Source organism: Anser anser (genome assembly GCF_964211835.1).
Source record: "Anser anser genome assembly, chromosome: 1".
In the NCBI taxonomy this organism is placed as follows: Eukaryota; Metazoa; Chordata; class Aves; order Anseriformes; family Anatidae; genus Anser; species Anser anser.
The window spans coordinates 183,498,156-183,525,865 of record NC_139720.1 but is presented as its reverse complement, the minus strand read 5'-3'; the positions used below and the strand labels follow the sequence as shown (position 1 = coordinate 183,525,865).

Here is a 27,710-nt window from a genome sequence, read left to right as displayed (position 1 = left end):
TTTGGAGATGGCGTCTTTTGATGAACGTAATCTTTGTAAGCTGATTGGGGTCTGTGCTCGCTGTATTGTCTGATTTTTTATTTTTTTTTTTTGGATGGCCTTGTGGGGACCCAGGAGTTGGTCTTGATGATCCTTGTGGGTCCCTCCCAACTTGGGATATGCTGTGATTCTATGACATTATTGTTAGTTGCTGTAGAGATATGCCAAGATTTAGGTAATCTTCTGTAATTACACGTGGTTTTCTTTTTTTTTTTCCATTCTTTAGTATGTCTAGCAACTATAGCTGTTGTTCTACTATCCCTAAAACCTCTCCTATTAAAGGGTAGGTTATTAACGTGTAAACTGTCAGGAGCAACATAACTGTCATACTAGTTCAAAGAGCTCTCTAACTCTTCTTACATAAGTTGTTTGAGATTTTCATAATGTTTGTGCAGTTCTAGCACAAATCCAGGCTTTTTTTTTTTTCATCTACAACTTCATTATTTGAAGAGGCAGTGCTTAGGAGGATGTACCAGCTACAACCGAGCGATCATCAGATTTGCATTTATTATGAGGTTGGAAGTGGAATTAGGCACCTAGTGTATGAGATTACAGCCTGAAGAGGCAACAAGGTGGCTGAAGCTGATGGGGCATGTGAAGAAATTGCCAAGTAAACTGACTTGAGATGCAAAAGAACTGTAAACCCTATATATTTTCCAAGAATACAGGCTATTACTTCTAAAATACCTGGCACTGTGAAATACTGATGCTGGGCTGGTATTTATTCCTAGATACTTCTGTAAGAGCAGAAGCTGTGGGCTTTGCATTCTGTTTCACAGACACTGACGTTGGTAGTCAGAGCCAGTTTCTTCCAAGAAGCTGGTCCTGCCCCAGAACCGGCGGTGCAGTGGGGTGGGCTAGGTGCAAAGCTCTTCACGTTTCTTCTGATCTGCTCCCTTAGCTTCCTGCGCTGGCCTGTCACGTCCAGGAGAAGACAAGTGGTGGCTCAAAGTGTGGTTGGCGTGGAGGGAGAAAGCACGCCGTGTGCGTGGGGTGGTGCTTGGTGTCGGGTGCTTATCCCTTCGCTGTCAGGCTGATGCCATTGAATCTGCTGAGGAAGTTCTGTGCCCTTTCTTCTGGGTCAGCTGGCACTCGTCTCCTCTCTCAGGTTAAGCAAATGTTACCGTCGGTTTTGAGCTTGATTTGGTGTGTGTGTTTAATAAAGTACAGCAAGCACAAAATAGGAGTGTGTGCTGCATGGATGGCTGCAGAACTAGAGGCAAAATGAGTATCCTTCCCCATTCAGCCACCTACTGCCGCATTACTCATTTCCCTCATACTCTGTAGTGCCTGTGAACGGCTCAGGGTCTCTTCTGCGTTTTTAACCTTGGTAATTGTCAAGTTCAGTAACAAATGGACTTCGGAGGCAGTGATGGAAGAGGTGATTTGCAAAATCAGCTCGGAGAAATGGCTTCCTCATAGTTTGACTTGTTAGCCTTGATGGAGGTGTATTTCAATGAGCAATCAAGCCCCACTGCAAACTTGCTGGTGCAGAACCCAGTCAAAGCTCATTTGCATGAGGATAAGGTGGTCAGACAAGGTGTTAGGGCACCTTGTGCCTGTTTTTTGGGGATGCAGTAAGGGATTCCTGGCTGGGCGTAGCGTGAGATCGCAGGTTTGCAGTTCTCAGCATAATCTAGTCCTTGCCTTCTCCTAGGCAGCTGCAATCTAAGTCCCAGTATCGATGGAATTACGTGGAGATGTTGTAGTTCCCTCCCAGGTGAGCCAAGGTCACCGTAACCACCAAACACCGTCACTGTATGTGGGTTTTTGGCATCAGAGTCTCTTGCTTCTTTGCATGCTCGCAACCAAATGGATGCAAAGTCAGAGGTGGTGATTTCTCTGCATCGAACATCTGACTTGTGGCCGGGTAGAGACTGCTCTCCACACCAAGAGCAAATCCTGAAGTGAGGTCCCAGCCAGGAGTCAAGGAGAAGGCTGAGAAAGGTCCCAGCCAGGAGTCAAGGAGAACATAGGCTGTCAGTGCGAAGAGTTCATAACATGGAACAAGCAGTTGTGGAGAACACCCTTCCAGGCAAGCAGAGGTGTTTAAGGGACTCTGACACAAGTCCATCAGAACCAGGCCACTTCTGGTGGTCTGACTTCTTAGGGCTAGCTGGTGCCCTTTTTATGGAAGGGTAAACTGCAGGCACCTCAAGGAGAGAACCTTCAGACAGGAGAAACATGAATTCAGGTTCATGTCACGTGAAAAAAGTGAGGTAGAAGCATCTAGAGTTCGTGACACTGCAATGATTGCATTTGGAGGGGCTGCTGATAGGGTTCCTAAAGGATCGTGGGATGTTGCTGGAGTGTATTTTCCGGCTCCCAGTGCTCCATTTTCTTCCAGGCTTGTCAGCTGGGTCTGTTTTCTCTTGCATCTTGAGCAGAATGATCTCTTCGTAGATTTAATTAGGCAGCTTGCACATTTAATTTTTTTTTGTGCCTTTTGATTATGTCTTTCAAAAATAGGGGGGGAAAAAAACCAAACATTTAATTTGAGTCATGTAACAGTAGACCAAAAAAACTTAGGATGGTTGAATACAGTCTAGCTCTCTAGGGACCTGTTGTTTTTTTTTTCATGGCACCTTGTAAATGTATGCAAATTGCAATTATTGTTTCCCATTTTATAGATGGGAATAATTGGACTTTTTTCCCTCATTTCACAGGGAGGATGCTTATAAATGTATCGTGTGAGGTACTTTGATATTACAGCTGAAGACTGTTTAAGTGTCTGGAGAGGGAGTGTCATTGTTCAAACATGGATTGTACAAGAAGGTGTCGGGCTGGTATTTGGCCTGGTAGCTGTTCGTTCTGTTACGAGACATCTAGGTTGTTGTCCTTAGCCTGAACTGATGCTTCTGGAAGGGATGTAAGAAAATAAGTCGCAAATTCAGTGTCTGGGTTACAGACCAGCCCCAGAAAGGCGTCTGCCACATTCTAGCTTAAAGAGGGAGGGAGTTGGGGAGAGTTATTCTGTGTGCTTGTTTTTTTTTTTTTCGTTTAAAGGAGGGGAAAGGGGAAACTAGTATAAATATTGGACAAGCTTAAGAATGTCCTTTCTTCTGTGACAGTTGCCACAGAAATCTGTGAGGCCTTTCTGACCAAATACTTCATTTTGTAACTGGTTATTGAAAGTAGTCACCTGCAATGATGACTTCCTTAGAAATTCCAGGGGAGGGCAGAGCTGGGGTCGTGTGGGGAGAGAGCAGGGCAGCACGGATGCTTTGCTTCAAGGAGAGGGTGTGCTTCTGGTTCCGGGAGGCTCTAAGGCATCTGATACACGGTTCTTGCAACACAAGGAGGTCATAAATATCTTCAGTGTTTGCACAACTGAATGGGAATTTGTATGCTGGCAAGAGCAGATTCCCGTAACCTAAACCTGTACCAATGTTTTGAATCCTTGGATGTATTTAGTGTGTCCAGAAGCCTTAATCTTCTAAACTTTTAAAAAAATTTGAATAGGAATCACTTGTAATTAGCCTATCTTGATCACCCAGTGTTCCAGGTGTATATAAGGTGTCCGGATAAGGCAGACCTGCCACCATTGTGAAAATCAAAGAGAGAAGGGACAACTCGTCAGAGTTAAACTTCATTCAGCATGCCCTTCTGTTTCCAAAAAAGAAAAAAATACAGGAAAAGACAAAATGCTTGCTACAGGTATCCTGCAGATCAGCAGCTTCTTTTGGGCTGTAACATGAACGTCAGAACTCCAGTTATGTTCCTCAAGGCTGGCCCTTCGTGAAGTGAGGCTTGTCAAAGCGAGACGTTGCCCCAGTCCCTTGGAACGCCGTGTGGACAGGTTGCTTTTCCTGGTAGGACCGCAGGACAAAATTACTGCTGCGAATTAGCTGGTGATCCTGTTGGCCTGAGCAAACAACCATTGTGCAGCGATGAGTTAGCTTGGGGTTACCTGGAAACTTCAGCTGGACTTAGGTGGAGCCCGTGTGGCTGCATTAAATCTTCCTCTGATGTCAGAAGAGGTGTGATGAGCGGCGTTAAGATTTCCATCTGAATGGAAATGCTGTGAAACTTTTTGCTAGGTATAATGAGCCTGATTCACACCGCAGCAGAGACTGGAAATCTATACGTGCATGGTGATGTTGGATAGAGAATTCCAGCTCTTCTTTTATGCTGTATTAAAACACCAGATAATGTTGATTGTATTCCGGGCTGCTTCGTGTCCTTCAATATCAGTGCAATTTGTGCTGAATGCAGCCAGCTAAATTGCTTTGGGTCCGGTCTCCTGAGAACGCTGATACATCTGTACTTGTAAACCAGGTAATTGGTGTATGGAAATTAAAACAGGAGTGCTCACAACTCACTGCTTTGGTCGTAGCTCAGTACACAGCTTAAACAAATGCAAAGAGGGGGTATCAGGACCTTGAAGAGTTTCCTTATAACACAGGTGGTTAAAAAATAAACTTGGCAACCGCTTTTCTGCCAAGATCACTTGGAGCAGTAGAAGCAGATAACATGGATGGGCAGCTTTGTCTGCTTCCGTAGGGCTTTCAGGTGACTCAACACCGTGAGCAACAATAATTGGAGGCTTGTGGCTTTTCATATTGGCATGCGTGTCCGACTTCAGTGAGTCATTGCCCATCGCTAAGTGAAAGAGTCAGTGGGTATCTGATGCATCCAGTTTGCTGAGACTGTCCAGGTTCAGCTACGTGAATTATCTTGCCCCAGACTGGCTAACAAAAAGCAGCTGGTATTCATTTTAGAGGCCCCAAAGTGGGGAGTAAAAATATAAAATAAACTAGTGTGGTAGCTCCAACTGAAAAAGTAGTAGTTTCTCCTCAATGGCCTTTGTGAGTCCCAAACAAAACAGACTGTGGCATCAAATAGAGTAGCACAATCACTGCACTCTGCTCCTGATGTCCCTAGTACTGCATTAAAAGTTCCTAGCCAAAAGGAATCTTTATTCTTGTAAGATTCTGCAGTGCACAGAGAATCTGAACTAAGTTCTAATACTTTCAGCAAAGTAATATAATGTTTTCCTAAGAGGAACAAATACCTTTAGGGCACAACAGCCATCAAATGAAATAAAACTCTTGGAGTCTCAGGTCAGTGTGCAGGTACATTGTCTTATTTGGTTGCTTTGGTGGAGCTGGTGCTTGTGTTGTGGAATCCACGCACGCTGCCTGCATTTCTAACCAGCTGGGTGGCCTTAATTTAATAGGAGCTGTGATAACGAAGCCAGAGGTGGCGATGTGCTAATGTTGTAGTCTATTTGACTGCCGAAAAAAATCACTTTTTCTTCAAAGAATAATTTGGAGGTTTATAGGAGTACTCGGTAATTAGTTAAATCTCACGACTGGGTGTGAGGAAGAAGTCTGCTTTCATTATGCACTGGGTGTGGGAGCGTGAGGTTAGCCAATTATCCATGCTGCTCGTACCTAAAGGAATAAACCTAGCAGGGAGGCTTAATTCTGACTATACGTTTGGTTTAGTTTGGCATGGATAGCAAATCTTTTCACGTGTCCGAAAGAAATAGGGGGATCAGTGTCCACATCATCGTTGGTTTCAGTTCTTCCAGTTTGAAGTACTTGCATTCACACCACCATGATGCTATCCCGAAATTTTGGCTTAATCATCCCAAAACTTTGATTAAGGGTATTAATTTTGCTTGCAGTTCTTGGAGTAGGCTTTGTGTGCTTTGAAAATGTGAACAAGGAGAACAGCAGCATCACCTTCTATCAGTGTCTCTTTGCGTGACACTTCGTTTGGCTGAAGCCAGCTCTACCAGAGTGAGTAAAACAATATCATCAGGCTAAGCCTCAACTTTGAACGCACCAACAAATGATATTCCTATGCAAATACAGAACGTTTAACTTCTAATGTTAACCAAAGATAGGCAGCTGCCAACCTGAGTCATCTCAAAGGCTGTATACAAACAAATATTTGAATTTTTTTGTCTTCTGACCAGAACCAGCCCAGCCCGTGGGGCTTTTGCATTTTCATGTGCATCGCAGTATTTCATGCTTGCTAAAAGGTGTCGGAGAAGGAATAAGGGGGTAAAAAAGGCTAGTAAAAATTCTGGGGAAGCACAGTGTTTAACTTCATCAGTGCAAACACCTCCTCTCACTGTACTGCACCCACAGCTACCTTGTAAACTATTTAAAACTATGCTCTAGGGTATGCTCGTATGCAAGGGGGGAGGTATTAGTTAAATCCAGTCCAGCTGTTGGAAGTGGGCCAGTTTTTCTTCAGTTAGGCAGGTGGAAGCAGATTGGAATTGACTTGCAAATGCTAAGCTTTTCTGGTGCCCTGTATGCTTAATCAAGCTACCTTACTCTCCCAGCTATGCATTCAGGGGAGCTCTTGCCCGTCAGCATTTATATTCTGGTTTTCTGAGACTGGTTCCTTTCATGGCGAGAGGCAAGAGCAGAAGTAAAGAATTTAAATGAACAGTTATCTTTTAATGAAGTTTGTAGACCCTGAGAAATTAGAATCAGTCAATGAATTTCTTCCCTCGTCTCCACTTAATGGCTGAAAGTTCAAAAGTAACTAAATGCACGTCTTATCAAAGTTCCTGAAAATATGTTTTGTGTCCACAGAATTGCCAAAATTGATATTGGTGAGTGGTGTTTGTCTTGTCCAGATGAAGCTGGCTCCTCTGTTCCAGGACTAGCAGGGATACTGAAACCTGCTGGAGAGCAGGAGCAGGCAGCTAGCTGCTAGTGGGCTAGCTGGCAGGATTGCTGCTCTGGCTTGCCTAAAACATCTGTGTCCTGCTCTCCATCTGTGAGTTTTTCTGGCCTCACTCCTGTTGCAATGCACGTGGTGTGTAAGTGCGCTGATTAAAAGATGTCACTCCTCAGGTATCCCACTTAACGAGGTGGCTGGTCTGGGGGAGCACCACACAGCTCCAGATCTCGTTGTTACACTGGTAGGGAGATTTTGAGTCACTAAATGATGGCTGCGCTTTAATCTCCCCTCTGACATGATAGTTATAGCTAAAAATGGTTAAAAAGTTTAAAGTTTATACCATTTACCATGGCAGTTTGATTTTTTTTTATGTAAAGAGGATGTATGTTGTTGATGGAAACCCGAAGACTATTCCCAGTATTTCATTGTGTGTTGAAATCTAACTTGCATAAACCAGTACCAAAGTTTTACATCCATTACTGCTCTCCTAATAGCCCTTCCACTTATGACTGCTGTGTCTCAGATGGTTTTGTCCTTTTGAATTAGCCTGAGTTTTCTTCTCGTATAACTTTGGTAGGAGTGTCACATATGTGTATTATTTTCAGGAGAAACACACCACGTTACATATTTGCTACAGAGGGATTTGGAAAACTTATTAATTTGTTCTGATGTACATTAGACTAAAAGAAATGATTAGTTGCTGGATTTCTTGATTTTTTCCTTTAGTTTACAGAAGCCATGAGTTGCCTTTTCAAGTAGTTTAATTTATTGTGCAGTTAACTTTTACTGAGTTAGAGCAAAGGCCCAAGAGGCCAAAGAGGCACACTTAAGAGACTTAATTCTCCCCTTAGAAGCGTAATCTAAATGCTGTCCAAAACTTTGAAGTACTTTTTTTGTTTCTTTGCTACACGAGTGTGGATGGGCCATCATAAAGGCATCAAGAGGTGGTGTTGCAGCAGCAATACTTGCTCTTTAACGTGTAGTGAGCATCCTGTACACCTTTGTACAGCATTTCACAAGCAGGGCTAGTTTAGTACATATGGCTGAGCCAGAGGGTCCCAAGTGTTCAGTCACTTAAAAATGCTTCCTTAAATGTGTTGTTGGCAAGGGTTGCTATTACGATGACAAGTCAGAAATTTGTAGGATTATCTTCAGCCATTGCGTCCTGGTATCAAGAGTTCCACGTTCGGTTTGTCATCATAGACCATCTATCAGCTGAAGAATTGGGAGAAATTTTCCTTCCCCGTAGGTGTCTCTGATGTTAAGCTTTGAGGTTGCTTGTCATCATCTTGTTGGAGGAGAGATACCGGAGTTGAAACACTGATCTGGTGAGAATAGTTGTGTTTTCTGTAGCTTCTGCCCATTAAAGGGTATCAAAGACTGTTTTGCAGGAACAGTAGCATTCTCTGAAGCCTTATTTTTGGGCACTGATTTCTGTAAACTGCTTTATTTTCAAGGCTTGATCTCTTAACAAATTTTGATCTTCTGTCAGCTTAGCATTGTTGTGTCCTGTATCGGCCTGAAATAAGGTTCCTCAGTTTGTTAGGTTTGACTTCTCATCTCTTTCTGACCATTATGACAAGGATGGAAGAGCCTAAAAAGCAGCTCTGAAAGATTTGCATTCAGTTAGGAGGAGGTGCAGTGGCAGTCTTTAACACAGCAGCCCTAATGTGCACAGTGACTCTGTTTGCTGCCATCTGAAATCAATTTCGGTTTTGGTCCTTTGGATCTGGAGGTTATTTCTCTTTGAAGTGGAAGATGTCAGGGGGAGACTGCTGGCATGTAACACTTTGCATCTGCCTTTGGAAGAGTATTCAGAAATACAGGGTGGAAGTGAGAACAGTAACTTACCTAACAGCATCTAGTAGACTTTTTGTTTTTCTGGATTATTTTATAAGATAAAATATCAAGGAACTTGACATTAGAAATACAGCTAAACATCTACGTTTGACTTAATTTTTTTCAATCATTTTGTACCTTGAAAATGGTGCATTAATACCCCTGTGCTTAGGAGTGGGGTAGATTTAGTTCAGATTCTGTAGGAATAAGCTTACATCAGCTTGTGTTTTGTAGGGTTGTGCTTATGCAGAGTTTTCCCTTTCTGAGATTTAGAGCCTGGCTTTTAATCAGTGGAACGGTTCAGGTTTGTCTTGGGGTAGTTTTGGGATACGCTGCTTCAGCGTGACATGAAGTTACATGTTTGAGCACATTGAGCTCAGAAATGACTAGCTGGATGCTGTGGATGTCACACGCGGTATTACATCCAACATCTCGCTAGGCTTCAGCTAATACCGCCTGGAGAGATTTTAGCAGATGGCTGTCCTCCCAGCCTGAAAGCTGGTAATGAATCCACGGGGCTAGGATGCAGGATAATTTTGTCTCTACTCACTGTTTCAGCTGGGGAAAATGTTTAAGCTATTACAGTATAAATCTCTTTCAGATAGCACGTACTACCTCCATGCGTGCTGGGGCTTGCAGGTGGTATGAGAGCATGGTGTTCTGCTCACAGTGCTAGTGCTTCCTTAAAGGAGGGCTAGCACCAGTTTCCAAGACAGCTTCTGTGTGCGGTTGGGTTATGCTGTGTTTCCTTCTGGGGCTGTAGGAAGATGCTGATAACCTGCTGTGTTTCTGAAATGATTCATCTGAAACGCAAGCTTTAAATACCTATTTTTTAAGAAATGCCAAAAAATTTGCTGGATCACTTAAGTCTGTGTTGGGGGAATAAAATAAAAATAGATAAGATTACAAGGTACATTTATCAATCTGCAAATTGGAAAACAAAGCTTGCAAAAGCCCAGCAGGAGAGTCTGCTGTATAGCATGGTGCTGTATGTTACCTGCATTCCCTGTCATCAGATGAGGGTGCAACACGTTTTTGGTCTTAAGAGTAAGGTCTTGCAAGGCAAGGGTAGCCAAATAGCAGGTGTTCAGAGGCCTGTAATGGGGCAGTCCCATCGCTACTGGGATCGTTGTCACCTCCTGTGGAAAAGAGGGAAAAAACCAAGATGGGGAACAGTTTAAACAAATCCTAATTAAATAGCAGGCATAAAACTAACAAATGAAATGGAATCTCTTTGGGAACTTCAGTCCCACATACGTGTAGGATGGACCGTAGCCCTAATACTGCACTAACGAGTCTTGGATGGTCCCGGTGACCCCAACATGCTGAATTTTTAAAGATGCAGGGTCAACAGGAACCTCCGAGAGTGGGAGCCCATTTGTGAAGCTGAGGCTGGGCGATATCGCCGGTTATCAGCCCGCTTGCTCTGTGAATGGAGAAGCAGCTCTGGAGCCAGTGGTGCGTGTGCTGCCTTTTAAAGGAGGAAGGAAGGAAAGAAAGAAAATGTAGCAGAGCTGCTTTGAAAGAGAAACTACGTACAAGAAGTTTAAAGGGAAATACAAAAGAACAGGTAAAAGGATAAAACTCAGGTAGTGCAGGCATTGATTTAAGACACACATGAAAGCTCAGAAAATGTATGTGGCTACTAAGAAAAAGCGCACAAAGTTGAGAGCCTCTTTGAAGAATCTTTCTAAAGAGTGGTGGTGCTCTAAACGAGGAGAAGATGGGAGGCTTCCTGCACATCAAATGTAAAACCATAATGGAGTAGTCAAATGTTTTGAAGAGCAGTTTGATAAAAGAAACAACTAGTAAAGAAAAACAGAGACAGAATTGTAATAGGATAGGATCAGTGGGGCTGAAATAATGGGAGCATGAAGCAAAACACTGACTGAAAAGCTGAGTGAATTATTTGCCTTCAGAAAGAAGCTTAGGGTATTCCCAGTAGAGCTTTTGTGGAGGGTTGACTCCGAGTAACCATCTTCAGTCAAAGTATTGTTCGAAGAGGTTTTACAGTAAATTCATGAAATGAATAGTAATACTTGCCTGGGACTGCACTCTGTTTGTCTTTTCTAAAACAAATGTTAAGCTGCTGAACGCAGCATATAGTTTTTCTTCAATTTCTTTTCCTTCTAGAATGGTAGGTGACAAATGTCATAGTTGTCCCCCAACAGAGTTTGAAATTTGGTCTGATTTTTTTCTGCTCAATAGAAAATATTCTGGAGTATTATCACATAGATTTAATGGAGGAGTAAATTCACAGAATCACAGAATCACTAAGGTTGGAAAAGACCTCCAAGATCATCTGGTCCAACCACCCCCACCACCACCAGTGTCACCCACTAAACCATGTCCCTAAGCACCACGTCCAACCTTTCCTTGAACACCCCCAGGGACGGTGACTCCACCACCTCCCTGGGCAACCCGTCCCAGTGCCTGACTGCTCTTTCTGGGAAGAAATGTCTCCTCATTTCCAACCTGAACCTCCCCTGGGGCAGCTTGAGGCCATTCCCTCTAGTCCTGTCACTGGTTACCTGTGAGAAGAGGCCGACCCCCAGCTCCCCACACCTTCCTTTCAGGTAGTTGCAGAGAGCAAATCTGAAACTTAAGTTTTGCTTTGCATCTATTAGATCTCTGAGATTTCATAATCTGGCACTGAGAATACTGGATCTGGCTGGGGGGGAATCCTAAAGAACACTCAGGTTAACGGATTTGTCTTGTGATAGGATATGTCTTAAAATTTAAGGTAAGTAGGAATAAAAGATTTGCTAGTGGGAGGTCTCCTGGGGATTTTTGGTGTCCAGCACATTCAGAACGATCCTGAAAAGGAGCTTTTATAGCAGAAATCTGAGACAAACTTGTCTAACTGCATTTGTCATTGAAGTGCTAAGTTATTGTGGGGAAGAAGTATTGAAAATTGTTTTAGGCTATTCAGTGCCCTTACATTTGACTTAGTTATTAAGATAATTCAAATATAAAATTCTAATACTACTTAGAACTTGAATGACTGGCCAAGCTAGTTGTGTGCAGTGACTTTACAGGTTCTTCACCTTCTGTCCATTTCTTACCTGCCCAGTTCCTTCCCATACCTCAGCAACCTGGTCCTGGCATACCGAGCTTCTGCAGCACTCGGGTGGTCGCAAGGATCAAATGATTTAGCAAAATGATGAGTGAGGGAGGACGGTGTGCTTCTGGTAGGTGTTGCAGTGCTAGTGTCCTATTCCTGTAACGAGGACCTGCCTTGTTTAAAGTAGCATCTCTCTTCTTTGTGGATGTAAAATGCAAAGTGTCTGTGTGTACCTGAGTGGGTTGGTTAATCAAGCACCGAACGGGAAGACAAGCCTTCCTTCTGGTTTAGCCAGCCTAAGCTAATTAAATGGATCCTGCTATGCAAACTGGCTGAGAACAGTGAAGCCAAGGTTATATTCTATGCACTGAATCCACGTCCCATACAGATTCATGGTGTGAATGAAGTCTGCTCGTTTCATTTACCCAAATCGGAGCTTTAGGATCTTTGGTATTTTCTTAGCTGGCTGATGGGGGAGTAGTGGTGGTTTCTCTGTACTGCTTCTTTTCACTGATACTTCTTCACTTTGGGAAGTGATTTGCCCCAACTCAAAAGCAAATGATAGTAGCAGTGAAGGTCAGCAGCAAGGATGGAACATAGAAAGCCTTTTAAAAGGTTAATTTTAGTTAGTGTGGGTGATCTTTGTAGGCTGCCAGCAGTCACCCAGTCCTGATTTTCTTCTGAATTGCATTCCAATGCTATGTCCACTGAAAATGGACCTAGGGAAATTGATTTCAGTAGGCAAAAATTGTTCTTTCTGAATCTTCTGATCTCTTTTAGCTAAGAGGGGTGATAACTGTATTGAAGGGAATACATCTGAGTGCCCGATATCTTTGAGGAGTTGAGACGTTTACGGGTTGGTTTTCCTTTACACTGTTTAAGCTATAGATTCAAAGTGGACACCGCGCCATTGTACTGCTTTGTCTCCTTTTGCTACAAGCCTAATCTATCTTGTTTGGATTGAGCTCAGCCATCTTCTTAGACATTCTTCGTGGTTGATTGTGGCCAGATAGTCGGCATAGGTTCTGTGTCTGGGTTGGGCATGTGGTCATATGCGAATATGGGGCTGTCTAAACCTGTACTTAGCGCGTCTCTTGGTGTGCACACACAAACCTCAGGAGAGTCATCCCAGTGAAACCATGGGGAAGTAAATGTTTTCTGCCTCTGGGATACTGATTGTGGTTTGTAACAAAGCCTTCTGTGAGGCATGGAATCTTTTTTTTAAAAAACAAACAAACAAAGAACCTAAAACAACTCATGCATCTTGCTAGGAAAGATTGAGCTGTAAATTATGCACACAGTTTTACTTCTCTTTTGGTGAATAACTGCACTTTTGACCTAGAAACAACTGATTCCAAAACAAAACTCTTTATACGTAAATCTGTTATTTTTTATTTACAGACTATGAGAAGACACAGAAATGAAGTTACGATTGAATTGCGGAAGGTGAGTCTGCTTTTCTTTATCAGCTATGTTACTTTTCTTTGCTTAAAATGCTCTGGTGTCTTTGCTAAATAATTTGCCATAAGGTTTGTTGTCTAGCCCCAAACTTAAATAGAGAATTTGTATATTTGTAGATTACAAATTGTGGTTTCTAATGTTAGATTTACTCTGTCACTCATTAGGCTCAGCACAGCAAAACAAGAGTACCGCTTTACTCCAGGGTATGGCTTGGGAATAAACCACGTTCAGTTTCTGTACCAGTTCTCATCTTATTGTGAAGCTGTTAGCTGTTTGAATGTTTAAGGTTTATGAATGGGAAAGGGGAGAATTTTAGCACTTAGAAGGTGTGGAAGTTCTTATATTGGGCTTATGTGCTAAGATGTTGGTAGTGGAGGGGCTGCAGGGGTGGCCTCTGTGAGAAGAACCCAGCAGCTGCCCCATGTCAGATCAGAGCTGGCTCCAAAAGGGCCCTGCTGCAGGCCAGAGCTGATCCAGTGAGTGATGCTGGTTGTGCTTCTGTGGGAGCACATTTAAGACGGGGGTGGGGGGGGACCCTGCTGTGCAATGGCAGTTGGAGGAGAGAGGAGTGAGACCCAGCCCTGCAGCCCCCCAGGTCAGTGCAGCAGGAGGGCAGGAGGTGCCCCAGGCACGCAGCAGCAGTTCCCCTGCGGCCTGTGGAGAGGCCCCTGGTGGAGCAGGCTGTCCCCCTGCAGCCCATGGGTCCCACATGGAGCAGATCTCCACGCTGCAGCCCGTGGAGGAGCCCCCGGTGGAGCAGGTAGAGGTGGCCTGGAGGAGGCTGCGGCCCATGGAGAGCCCCCGCAGGAGCAGGCCCCGGGCCGGAGCTGCAGCCCGTGGAGAGGAGCCCACGCAGGAGCAGGGGCCTGGGGGTGCCAGAATCCCGTGGGAGGGACCCCGCGTGGAGCAGGGGCAGAGAGTGACCATGAAGGAGTGGCGGAGACGAAGTGTCAGGGACTGACCGCAGCCCCCATTTCCCTATGCTGCTCAGGGGGAGGAAGTAAAAGAGGGTGGGTGGGGGGAAGGCGGTTTTAGTTTGCTTTTAGTTTCTCACTGTTCTGGTCTGTTAGTAATAGGCAATAGATTTTATTAATCTCCCTGTACTGATTCTGTTTTGCCTGTGACGATAATTGTTGAGTGATCTCCCTGTCCTTGTCTCAACTCTTGAGCCCATTTTCATTGCGTTTTCTCCCCCTGTTCCTTTGAGGAGGGGGAGTGAGAGAGTGATGTGGTAGTTGAGCTGCCTCTCACTGTGATACCACAGTTACCGTGTTTTGCTTTCTGGAAATTACTGCTTCTGTACTGTAGAGGGAGTTAATTTTAGGGTCAGACTTTGGTTATATTGGGTAAATTCTAATACAGCTGGGAAGATTGTGACAATAAGTCATCTAGTTCAGCAATGTGTCTCAATACAGGACTTGTTGCACCCTTGTCATTTATAAGACATTTCCAGCAGCCTTTCTGGGCACCTTAAAGGCTGGGGGAAGCGTCCACAAGCTAAACAACTTTTGGACTATACATGTAAAGAGAAGTAAACTTTCTTCACCTTTGGGTACCTTCAGTATATTTGAGGACTGACACTGTCCCCTAAAGTTCTGTCATGTTGAGACAAATTCAATTGTTCGCTCTTTCCTGGAATGTTCTGTTTCCTAGATCTGACTTGTTGCTACTCATCAGGTTCAAATGAGATCTTTCTGGAAGTGTGATGCCCAAAACAGGCCTCAGCTGAGGTTCATGTGATACTGAGGACAGTGAAAGGCGATTCTTAACGCAGTATTCCTATTTATATTGAGTATGTTGTTGACTCAAACTCAGCCTGTGATCCATTGCATCCTTTGGACACTTCCTACAGTACTGCAGAACAAGGGTAGTTGTTTGTGCTCTATTTGGGTAGCTAAGTGAATGCAGAAGTTTTAAACCTGATTGCTTCTTGTCTTATGAATTGCATCTGCTTTTTCCAGACGGTTTCTTGACTTAAATTCCTGTTCTGTTCCCCAATATGCTTCAGGGCATCCTCATTTTTTTCTGTATGCTCTGTCTTTTCTAATATTTCCCTTAGTGACTTGATGGAAGTGTGTGCTTTGAATGTTCCAGATACAGGCCAAGTTGTTTTGGGTCTCCGTTTGATGCATCTCCCATTTGGCCAGTTGAATCACCAGGGGCTTTCTTAAGAGTGCACACCCACCCAAATTACTTGCAAACCAAGAGAAGCCAAAAGCCTTGCTAAAAGCAAGGTGAAGATAGAAGCTTATATAGATAGAAGCTCTGTTGACTTCTTTTTTTTTGATAAATCTTGTCCCTACTTTTCACTTGATTGTGTAGGAGCTACCAAGAATCTTTTGCTAGTATTTTCTGGGAGCCTTCTGCTCGTTTTTAAGAAGAGACTTGCTTTTTTGAGTTCTCCCAGGACCACTTGTCTCTCATTACAATATCATCCTGAGAGTACAAGAATTAGTTGAAGAAATATTATTGAACCCACATGACTGGAGAAAATATTTAAATACTTACATGAGCATGATGTATAACCTAAAGATTTTTTTAATGGTTTCCTATTTTCCTAATCAAAGAAACTAGCTGAACATGTCTGAAAATCTTGTGTAGCATAATGTGGCTTCATTAGGCCTGGTAGAGCCCAAGGTGTGGAGGAAGCTGGCTTTGCATACAGTGGCGGGTAGCAAGTGAAAAATTAAATCAGCCACTTGTTACCGAAATGAAATTCAGGTGATGTGCTGAAGACAAGGCAGTGGATTGTTCTGTGTAGAAGGAATCTTTGATGTACCAGTAATACGTAAGTGAAGATGAGAAAGGAAACTCGTGAGCTGCTAGTTTCTTTTCACTAAAAACTGCACATACACAGATCAGTTACACGCTTAGAGAGAAGCCTAAGCACTGGATTTAGGACAGGCTGTAAATCAAGAGTGAACAGCAGCTGCAGAACTCTTAAACGCGGGAAGTTGTGTTCTTCTGGAGTGTTTGCTGAGCGTCTTCCACTGCGTACACCAGAAGTCTGTGTTAATAATAGAGATCCAGTGTGCATTCGAGTCGTTCATTTGCAGCAAGTGAACCGCTGCCGGTGGGCAGCTGGTTTGCTGTGGGAACTCTGTGGCAGGTAGGAGACCATTGCTCCTGGTGCAGAACTGGGGCTGAAATTTAAGGGGATATATTTTATTGAGCTCCAGCAGTAGAGTGGGTAATATGTAGTATTACTGCTTCAGTTTTCATCTATACAACTAACACTGCTACCACAGCGGGAGGGTTATGGCTGTGTTGGCATGACCTTAACAATCCATCTGTCTCTCTTCAAAACAAAGAGAGAGCTTCTCTTCAAAACAAAGAGAGAGCTTCTCTTACTCCCAGCTATCCAGATGTTGAGTGTGCACCTGGCTTCTGAAGAAAACAGGCAAATTGAGCGTATTCTTGATCCGTGCAGTTGAAGGGCTGCATAGGAACGGGCTTGTCTTTTGAATCAACTTGTGTATAAATATTAAATGAATGGATCTGATGGAGTTGCTTACATGTCTGTTTTGTAAGATGGAATAAATAAATCACCGCTTTGAACAGTAATAAACAATTTCTGTGTGTGTTCCTCTGAGGTGCTTATTTTCTTGAGATGATAGGCATCAGGGTGCACGTACAACCCATGGCATTTCAAAAATAATTCACAGCTCTATTCACTGTTCCCATACCACACTGCAGCTCTTACTCAGAAAGCAACTTTACCTTTTTAAGATTTTTTTTTTCCAAGCACTTGTTATTCGTTTAGGAATTGAGCAAACGAAGCCATCTCTGACGTAGCAGTGTCTGGCAGAATCCTGGCCCGGGCCTGAGCTGGCACAGTGAGCCAGTCAAATGACACTCCTCCTAGTCAGGTGTCCTTCTCTGATTCCGTATCGGCCTTGCTGAACGCTCAGTGCGTTGTGGCAGCGGGGTACTACGTTTTTGAAAGGATGGGTTTGGTCTCTGGCTGTGCTGTTAGTACAACGATGGTCCTAAGAGTTAAAAAGTAGCCATGTCTTTCCAGGCAGACGAGATAATGATGTCAGTTTTGGTTCTGGAGACTGTCTCAGGATTCAGAATTGTACAGACACTGCTCAATGTAGTGTCCTGGCAAAGTCTGAGTTAGAAAGTTCATCGCTTCATGTCAGCATTACAGCAACACCCTAAGACTGCTCTGTTAGCAACAGGGACCCTGGAATTAACCAGGTTAAATAGCTGTCGAGTGTCAATCTAAACCGTGGTGGTGGGGAAATAATGGTTAGGATTCAGTTTAAGGTTGCATACCTGAATGAAGGCAGTAAGTCTACTGCTGTAAGGGATTCTTTGGTTCATTTGGCTTTCTGTGAGGAGGAAACTCAACTTGGGTCATTTGTGTGTTTTGGGAAATGTAGTCAGTAGGGTCACTGGGTTTCATGTTGCCCTTCATTTGAAGGGTTATACTCCTAACCTCAGCAGAAACAGAAGATGCTGTCATCTTTTAAGGCCAGCTAACTAGAATCCTATAAAGATCCAGGTCCCTCACAAGGTATTTGGGTTTTTTTTACTTTCTTGGCAAATTCAGCTGTCTCTGAGCTCATAGACATGAGCTCATGAAGGCTCTAATAGCCAGTTGAGATTGATGCATGACAAAGCAATTATTTTCTAAATGAGGGGTGGATTAAGAAGCCATGGCCATGTCCCTTTTTTTTTTTTAGCCTGTTCTCTGGCATGCTGTACTTGTCCCCACCCTGATCTTTCTTCTGTAAGGTAATTTAGGAGCTACTGTAGACATAAGCAAAGTAGTGAGCCTATTTACTTCAACCCCCCTGCCTCAGAATAGCTGAGGTTGGAAGCGACCTCTGGAGGTCACCTGGGCCAAACCCAGTGTTCAAGCAGAACTGCTTAGAGCAGGTTGCCCGAGGCCACATCCAGGTGGCTTTTGAAGATTTCCAAGGAGGGAAACTCTGTGACCTCTCTGGGCAACCTCTTCCACTGCTCGGTCACCCGCACAGCACAGAAGTGCTGTGCACACAGAAGCCCTTCATGTTGCTCTTGACGTCCCTGACCAGATTCAGCTCCATTAGCGCTTTAGCTTTCCTAACTCCATCCCTGGATGCTTGGACAATGTCTCTGTATTTCTCCCAGGTTATCCGTCCTTGCTTCCACCCTCTGTATGCTTCCTTTTTGCATTTGAGTTTTGCTGGGAGCTCCTTGTTCATTCATGCAAGCCTCCTGGCATTTCCTCTTTGTTGGGATGGACAACTCTTGAGCTTGGAGGAGGTGATCCTTGAGTATTAACCAGCTTTTTCGGGCCTTTATCCCACAGTATTCTTCCAAGCAGATCCTCGAAGAGGCAAAAGTCTGCTCTCCTGAAGTCCAGGGTGTGAGTTTGGTTTTCACCCTCCTCCCTGCCCTCAGGACCCTGAACTCCACCATCTTATGGTCGCTGCAGCCAAAGCTGCCTTTCACCTCCACGTTCCCAAATTGTTTGTTGTTGGTGTGTATGAGGTCCAGTTCAGTGTGAACACATACCTTTTCATTCATTGCAATGTACGCGTTTCAGGCATCAGTTCAAGGAACAACTACAGTCCCTGCAGGGACACTGAAGCACAATCGGTGTGTTCTTCTGGAGGCTTCTCTAGCCAGTGTGAGTTATGCAGATTCTTGCCCATCTACCCTGCTTTGAGTGATTCCTCAAAGAAAACACCCTCAGAGAAGAATATTCTCAATGTGTTCATCTGGATGCTCAGCTGAAAAGGGCTATGAAGAAATTCCTTGGTGGCTGACTTGAATCCAGTTTAGAAAGAGCAAGCTGTTGCAAAGATTGGGGCCTGTCGAGTCAGGGAATCTACCAAGATGCAGCTCTGCTTGGAGCTGTTGGGCCACACACTGGTGTGCATGTATGTGTCTGCTTGTCTTTAGTTATAATTTCTAAGCAAGATGTGGACTAGCCTAATAAAAAGATTGTGGCTGCTCTTTGTTGTCACAAAGGTGAATTAGCAAAAGTTAAATGTAGAAAAGTTGCCTTTGTCTTCAAACCACTGCCTTTGTCTTCAAACCAAACCTTTGTCTTCGAACTGTAACTTCATTCTATCTGAAGCAGTCATGGAATCTGACCATCTTCGGATGCAGGGGACCTAGTTCCTCAAGGATTTAGGATATTGTTTTGATATCCGTGGGTTGTAGCACCATCAGATTGACCTGTTTAGCATTTGTATGGGTTTCAAAACTTTACAATACTGTTGGCAGTAGACAGTTTTGTTGTGATACTCTACTTTATCATCTCTGGTAGGAAGTTGTCAAGTTTTGGATGCATGGCTGCTGTTGTTATTGTTATAGCTTAAGATCTGGTTGTCATTTGGGGACCAAAAAAACCACGCTGTCTTTCCAGATAGGCAACTTGTAATTGGTTATAAATGTTTCTTTCACAGTTTGTTATAGTTTATGCCACAGTCTGGATGGAGACGGAATTACTGCAGGAAAGGAGTGGGGTGGGGAGGTCAAACTGAATTTTTAGGATAGATTTACTCACCACTCCAGGCAAGCAAGTCCCAGGAAAAGATGTCTGGGATGTGATCCTTGGATTATTGTCAGACTTGATCTTCTGCCTTTGGAAGGGGGCTCTGTCCACTGTTTTCCATGTAAATTGTGAATTCAAGAGATGTGAAGTTGACTTTCTTGCCAGTGGTGTCCACTGAACTACCAATTCATGTCCTAATCTTGAAGCATTATGATAATTGTCCTTAAGACAAAAAGCCTTGTATGTGATACTAAGTAGGGAAATGTTGCAGAGGGACTCCTTTAGGACTAGCACATCCAGATGTGTAGGATGTTTATTAATAAAGGCCTGTTTATTGTAGTAAAGGTCCTAACTGAGCTGCTAGAAGAAAAGTAGGTCTAGTTTTCTTTACTGGAGCAGATCACTAACTGCTTGTTGTATTCTCCTGGAGAGCCTCCTTATATGCTAACCAAATGGCCAGAGAACGTGTTCCTGTGTCATCATCTCAAGGCTTTTTGTTTGTTTGTTTTTTTATTTCCTTTGTCATGTTCTTAAATCCCCGTAGGGGTTAAAGAGTTTTGTGGCAATGAGTAGAGCCAACTAATGGTCCTTTCCCAGCCATTAAAGAAATTAAGTCTTTCCCCAGGCTCATATGCAAGAGCTGTTACTAGAAGTCCATTCAGACTGAATAGCCCACCTAAAAAACTCGTTCAGAGGATATTCAACTGAGGTTTTTAGGTTATCCCTTTACCACCCTGAAGTTGGACAGTAGGCATTTAATTTCCTTTATTGTGGCAGGTGCTGTCAGGCACTCCCCCCAAATTTAAAAAATAAAATAAAATAAAATAGAAATTATGTTTAAATGAAACCTAAAAAGTAGCCCAGCTCATTCTGTCACAGCGGGGGTAACTTAAAAGGGATGGCCAGACAAGCTGGATCTATCTCCACCACTGGCCTAGCCCTGCAGTCTTAACTTCAGTGCTGAAAGAGTTTCTTCTTACTAGAGGCTGAGTTCCTGGGCCTTTCCCTGGCATGAATAAACATTTGATAAAGATGTTTTTTACCTGAAGGCAAGTATTTTATTGTAACTTCTCAATTTAGACCTTGGAGCTTCTCAATAGAGGTGAGACCCTTCATAGGATTTTCCCATATAAAAAACGGGAGTTCTTCATCGGACATGAAGGGTTCTTCTTCTGTAGGTCATGTTGCTTTAGAAACTTATTTGTGCCAATAGGCATTTTCTGAATCCTGTAGCCATCATCCAAGAAGGTAAACAAGAAGTACCAGGATCTGCAGGATTTGCATACTTACTGGTCACGATGCTTAGCCTTCCCCCTGCCAGTGAAACGAACAGGATGAGTATCTGTCATCAAGGACTGTGCACAGATCATCACGGTGGACAAGAAAGTGCACTCATGGTATAGTTCCTGTTGTTCCTATTTGGCAATTTTGCCAGGCCAGGTGTGTCCACAAACCTTTTGTTTGTATGGAAACGTCTGTAGGCTGTCATGGTGTGTTCCCCACCAGAACACTGACAAGCTCATAACAAGCACTCACCTGCTGTTTATAAACTTTCAGACGCCACTGTACATCACATGCATGGTTTAGGCAGCCTTTGAGAATCTTCCACGTTGAAGGAGAAGACCTGCTTGGTTTCCTTGGTGGCGAGAACTTACCCTTCATCAGGGATTCCAGCCTGACGCCTCTCCCTTTGACAGATCTCTCACCGGTCCTTGAACGGAATGGCTGTGTCCACGTATGCTTGTTTGCCTTCAGCTTCACCATAGGAGCCTACAGAAGAGGCTGATGATATGATATAGGCAATAAAAGAATGGAGATTTGTTACAATATGACAAAATACAAACATTTTACGATCACTTTGAGGTGCAAATCATGTTCTTTCACCTTATGCAGGGGAGTGATCAGTCTATGAAATTACTGTATACAGTGCTCGGTGATTTAGGTGGCCCGAAACCGAATATTTTTGAAAATGAACACAGCTGTTTCAAAGAGTCTAAGGGCTACTTTTTAGGACTGGAAGGTTCCACAGACACTTTGAATTTATAAGAAGTGCTAGTAAGAATAGCTTTCCTTAGTAAGAAATTTTTAGTGCTTCTCAGTAAGTGCATATATGTTCCTGCCAGTTGTTTTTCAGCCCAACCATCTGCAAACAGTGAGAAGCTACAGGAACATTCTTGTTCTTTCTCACTTTTCCTGGCTAAGGTCATAGTTTCTGGAGCCTCTCGTACCATATGACTGACAGCCTGAAGATGCTGCCTGCATTCACAGAAATTCTAGTATCAAACTTGGTCAGTTATGTCCCAGGAAGTTCAGTTCTCTCTGACAGTTAAGGAGGGTAAGAATATCTTACATGCTCGTTCCTGCTTATTTTGGTTAACATCAACATTAGGAATCGTTCTCTTAGGCATGCTCATGCTGCCAAAGGAATTGGGTAGTTGTGTATGCAGGTATAAAAGGCTCTCTAGGGACCTGTTGACCTACTTGCTGGAACAGGGGAGAACCAGGCTCTTGGTTAGTTCAGTTATGGTGTATCTTCTGGCTGTCTTTATCATGCACCTAGAAATGGAAGCCTTTTCAGTCTTACAGTCTTTTCAGCCTCTTCAGTGTTACAGTCTCACCGTGTTCAGATTTCCTATTAGTCTGATGCCATTTTCCTTTGTCAGGGGTCCCGTAGTAGGATTGTATAGAATCACAGAATGATTTAGGTTGGAAGGGACCTCAAAGATCCCCCAGTCCCATGGGCAGGGACACCTGCCACCAGACCAGGTTGCCCAAAGCCCCATCCAGCCTGGCCTTGAGCACCTCCAGGGATGGGGCATCCACAGCTTCTCTGGGCAACCTGTGCCAGTGCCTCACCACCCTCATAGGAAAGATTTAAACCTAGAATTGTGTGTGTTTGAGGGTTCAGAGTTCGAAATAGCATTCCTCTGTGACTGTCTGCATCATTGGTGACCTCACAGCGGGGTGCTTTCGTTCCTGCTCTCCACGGAGCTGTTCATGGGGAGCTCCATTGTCTTTCACAGCTAGGCACGCTGCTGCTGTTAGGAGAACAGTCCTGCAGGGGCTATTCAGGGATTCATGGGAGTCCCCTTCAAGGTAAATGAAATTTTGGTGGGGAGTACTGTCTGGAGATACCCACTGCATTAACGTCCGCATGGACAGGTGCTTGAAGGAGAGAGAGAAGTTTCTTCTCTATTCCTGTTCTTCTGTAACGATGTGTTCATTCAGAACCTGCCCTTCTTCCCTCTTTGTCCAAGTCCCTGAAAGATATCTAGGGGATTGGAAGAACTCAAAATAAATGTGTTCACCACCCATTTTATGGCCACAAGCAGACAGAACTTGTGCATGTCTCTCGAGAGAACTCGTGCATGTCTCTCGAGATGCTATAAGCAAACTATGTCAGCTAACAGCATTTGCACAGATGCTCGCTCACTGTGAATAAACATGAAGTGTGTATCTTAAAGAATAACGCTTCCAGGCAGGTTGTCTTTCAGAAGTTCTTCAAGTGAAGAGACAGGGAATAATCCAGTGCTTTGTCCACTGGCATGCTCTGGACTTACTGCCTGGTGGTTGTGGAGGATGACTTTCCAGGATTATCTTTCAGGATGTTAGAGAGGAGATACCAAAATGCACCTTCAGTCTTGTTTTCTGGAGTAACTGGTTACCGCAGCCTTTGTGCTACGCTCTTGTAGAGGCACAGCCCTGAAGAACACTGCTCTCTCAGAACAATGCAATTGTATAAATCGACGAGACCCATGCATCTATAGTGGGATACACATTAATATCAGTGCCACAGTTGCTGCAGCATGGCTTTGCTTTTTGCATCCAAAAACTTCTAGATCTTTCAAGCTAGAAAACGCGCGATGCACTTTCAACTGTTTCTAGCTAATGTAGCTCTGGGAGGAAAAAACAGAGGATGGAAGTAATGCTCAGGAGATACAGCCCACACGTGTGTGGATATCATAATATTCTGACCGATTTTAATAAGGTCATCTTTGTTGCAAATGGATGGGATCTGTTTAAAATCAACGCAATTGACAAGACTTTGCCCTTACTTCTCAATTTGTGCTTAGGATGAGAGCGAAGCAACTTGACTTTAAATGTCTCTTGCATACCTTCCACATCCTGGAGGGATTTCAGTTGAAGCTGTCTGAGCTGCCTCCATTCTGTGCCAGCACAGATGCTTTGTGTGGAGCACTGTGGGACGGCGGTGTGCCATTTTCCTCTCCCCAAATGTGGGGACAGTACCTTCACTTCCTGAAGGTCAGAGGATTCAACGGTGGGGGAATCTGCTAACACAATGGTGTGGAAAAAAAAAAAAAAAACACTATATGGGAGAATTCATGACTTGAACTTTTATTTTTTTAGCAGATGGGAGACTTCTGTGAATAAGAAACTTGAAAATAACAGAAGAGACAATGTAACATTTCCTAACTAGAAATTTTCTTCTCAAAAAGTTCAATAAAAATATTTTAGATTTGCTAAATTCTTGGCTATTCTGGGTATTTCATCATCATTTGAATCAAGGAATCTGCAAGAGTGCTGCATCTAAGAGGATTTTTTCAGAAATTTAGAAGTAGAGACCACCTGTCTTACTGCAGGGTGTTGTAACACGTAGTTGAGTGCCACTGATAACGAATCACTGAGAAATCAGTAAATATCACCAGTTGAATTGGTATGGATAACAGCTCTTGAAACAAACATACTTTACAAAAACCCCGTAAAGCTCTTTCCCTGAGTTTTATGAGCATGAAAATCCAGCCAAATACTTTAGGAGAACTTGGTCCGAAAACCCTGCCTTGCACCACAGTGGTTTGCTGCTAGTGACACTCAATCCTTCCCAGTAAATGATTCACTGTGAGTCAGTTAGCTTGCTCCAGCAGACAGTTGGCAACAGTTCTGCACTAAGACCCCAATTTATTCAGGCTGCACCTTTTCTGCAAAGAGGGAATGACTGCTGGACCAGCGCATGCACCCTAATAATTACATTTTTCTCCCTGTACATTTGTTTGTGCATGTGCAAACTCCAGTGTGGACCGATGTGATCTGCAGTGGTATCTCTGGGTGGAAAGAGAAGGACTGAAGACAGCAGGACGTCAGACATCAGGCACCAATCCTTCTCCCAGTTTTGGTTTGTTTTCCCCTAGAGGCAGAGCTGCTCGTGTAGGAGCTGTGACCATCAGAGGCAGGAAGAACTGCTTCCTCAGAGGGGGATGTGAGCGTAGGAGCCGTGCGCTGGGCAGGAGCGCTGAGCTGCACGTGGGGAAATCGGATCTGGTCCCTGCAGTTGCCAAAGCACAGGCCATGGTTTAGACAAACAGGAGGAAAAGGAATTGAGCTTGAGCAAAGCCAGATTGACTGGGGTTGAGTGGTGTTTGCTTAAAATGGCAGTGCCAAGTAGTTGGTGTGGAAGAACAGCAGGAATATGACATAGGTCTTCACAGAGAATCCATCCTCCAGTGTCCGCCTGGTACTGCTCGTCTGCGTGACGCTTTTTTCTCAGCATTCGATGCCTGCTCATTTCTATCTTCCTTCGCTCCAAAAGCACTTGACAACAACAAACATCTAATGCTTGGCTGTATGGGTGTGCTCGAGTATTCTGGCATCGCTGTACAGCTCTGGAGAGGCTGCCGTAGCTCATCTTGATGATCTTGCGTGCTGCCCGAGGGTTTAGTTTCTGCTCTTAGTCTTGACAAAAAATGAAGCTAAGCTGAGTCTGTGAAATCCATTCTTCTGCATTAAAGAGCTGTTTAATTTTGGTGCTTGTTTATTGTTTTAGCGTTCTGTATCTGAAAAAATCTTATGTTGCTTGGGAGCCCTTCACACTGAGGCTGGTAAAGTTGCTTTAAATTCATTTTGAAGTGTCTGAATGGTGACAGAGTCAGAAATTTGGGGTCTGAAATTATTTGTCTATCTAACACATGATGAAATGAAACACTGGGGGGAGACTCTTAACAAACATGACTCAGTTTAGAGGGTTTCTTATACTTTACAGGCAAGGCGTGTTATGACACAATCTCCATAGTCACTACTGTTTGTTTAGCAGATAATTGTTTGGAGACTGAAAAGCCTGCTGTTCATTGCGAAGACAATAGATTTGTTTTAGATATTATTGCTGTTTAATACACCTTTTCAAGGTTTTACTTCATCGGAGATTGAAATCTTGATACGCTTATAAGCAAAAGCGTTCAGATATACATGCTGCATCACCTTCTTCCATTGCACTTTCTGTGATTGTACATCTAGACATAGCAAACAAGAAATACAGTCTAAAATTGGGAAAATGCCACTTCACACCTTTGAAATATAATAATGCTTTTAAGGCACTCTAAATTTGTAAAGTTGTGTGTGTGGTTACAGTCACAACTCCTGATTTTACTGCCTTCTTTTTTTAATTAGGGTTTTAGGTGCTCAGATATTCTAATTAAGCAAAGTAGAAATGTTAAATGGGTACTTTATCACCAAAAAGGCAGTGTTTTCTCTACTAATTCCTTAAGGGAGCTATGGCTAGACGGTGCTTTTTACTTCAGGAACTAGGCTAACAATGTGAGTGAGCAGGAAATACTGCAGGTGTCAGTGTGTAGGACGCATGCTACTTTACACACAAGGTGTAAATTCATGTAACAAGGGAACTTGAAAGTGAATTTAGCTGAAAATTAATCTTTCACTGGAAAATAATTTGTCTTCTATGAGTCTAAATGTCAGTGTCACCCAGATCTATGTGTATTGTAAATTTGTTAGAAAATTCCTACCCAAACTGCAAGTTTTAGTTCATTGAAATGTCATGGATTATCCTAGTTCTGTCTGTGATTTGCAAGCTGCTAGGTTCTTACACCTGAAATACTGTTAATTCTGGTTGCAGCTATAAATGGCTTTATGAAAGTGATCTTATCTAAAGTTTTATTATCTAAAGTTTTATTTTGAAAAGGGCCATAATATCGTCACCCTATACTAATTAGCATTGAATGTCATTATTTTTTGCTGTTCCTTTATAGAACAAAAGAGATGAACATCTTTTGAAAAAACGGAATGTTCCCCAGGAAGAAAGTTTAGAAGATTCTGATGTTGATGCTGACTTCAAAGCAGTAAGTACCTTGATTCTGGAAATTACTTTTAAAACTTTGGTGTCTCAGAACAATGTATTCTGTTTTTACTTTAACACTGGAAGTCTTGCAGTTATTTGAAAGGAAAATTATAAACTGATACGCCTTTAAAATTAGTTTGATTGTATTAAAAGCTGAAAAAGACAGTATGATTCAACAACAAAATTACTAAAACATTTTATTTTTCTTTTCAAGCAAAATGTAACACTAGAAGCTATACTGCAGGTATGTTATATTTACTTATTTATTTTTAATTAGAATTGATTGTTCTGTGGATTTTTTTTAGTTTTTATTGTCATTTTTTTTTAGAATGCCACAAGTGACAACCCAGTGATCCAGCTGAGTGCTGTCCAAGCTGCAAGGTAAAAATAAAGACATAGAAATATACTTCCTACGCATTTTTTTCATGATGAGTTACTTATTTTACTTTTGCATTTAATTTCACAGAAAACTCCTATCCAGTGACAGAAATCCACCTATTGATGACTTAATAAAATCAGGAATTTTACCAATTCTGGTAAAATGCCTAGAAAGAGATGATAAGTAAGTATACCTTTAAAGATGTTCACCTTTACTGAAAAACTGAAACCAAAACACTCTGGGTATTGCCAGTGGAACTGAGGGATCCACAGCACCGCAAAATCTTACACAGTGGATCAGATTCCATGACAATAAATCCTTAATTCTCCAGGAGCATTTATTCTGCCACTGAAATGTCACTTTCTTTTTTAGTGCTTGCTTGAGCATATCTAGGTGAAGGAAGATACTTTACTACATTTCTCATAGGTTTTGAATATTTCAGACTTTCCTGTTAACTGTTTTTAAGAAACGTGTCTCAGACTTGGTGCGTGTATTTGTGAAGGCAGAGCATATGCTTGGTTGTGAACAGGGCTGTTCTCTATACCAGAATACAGTTGTCATCTCTTTCATTAAGGTAATTAGCTTAAGTTTCTAGCTCCTTTCATTCATACTGCAAGGTGGGCTTCTTTCTGGCTCTGCACTGCTCCGTTATGTGATGGAACAAAACAGTAAGCATGCTTTGGGTTCTGATTATTCATTG

At 43.0% G+C, this 27,710-nt stretch overlaps 1 protein-coding gene across 1 annotated transcript in view; it reads left to right on the top strand.

Moving 5' to 3' along the window:
* Positions 1 to 27,710, top strand: part of KPNA3 (karyopherin subunit alpha 3) — a 52,663-nt gene that overhangs the window by 4,993 nt on the left and 19,960 nt on the right. The window contains exons 2-6 of the mRNA XM_083796314.1: positions 12,992 to 13,036; positions 26,543 to 26,632; positions 26,846 to 26,875; positions 26,960 to 27,012; positions 27,098 to 27,193. Of these exons, the coding sequence (XP_083652440.1) occupies positions 12,992 to 13,036; positions 26,543 to 26,632; positions 26,846 to 26,875; positions 26,960 to 27,012; positions 27,098 to 27,193 (314 nt within the window). The remainder of the gene's footprint in view (positions 1 to 12,991; positions 13,037 to 26,542; positions 26,633 to 26,845; positions 26,876 to 26,959; positions 27,013 to 27,097; positions 27,194 to 27,710) is intronic.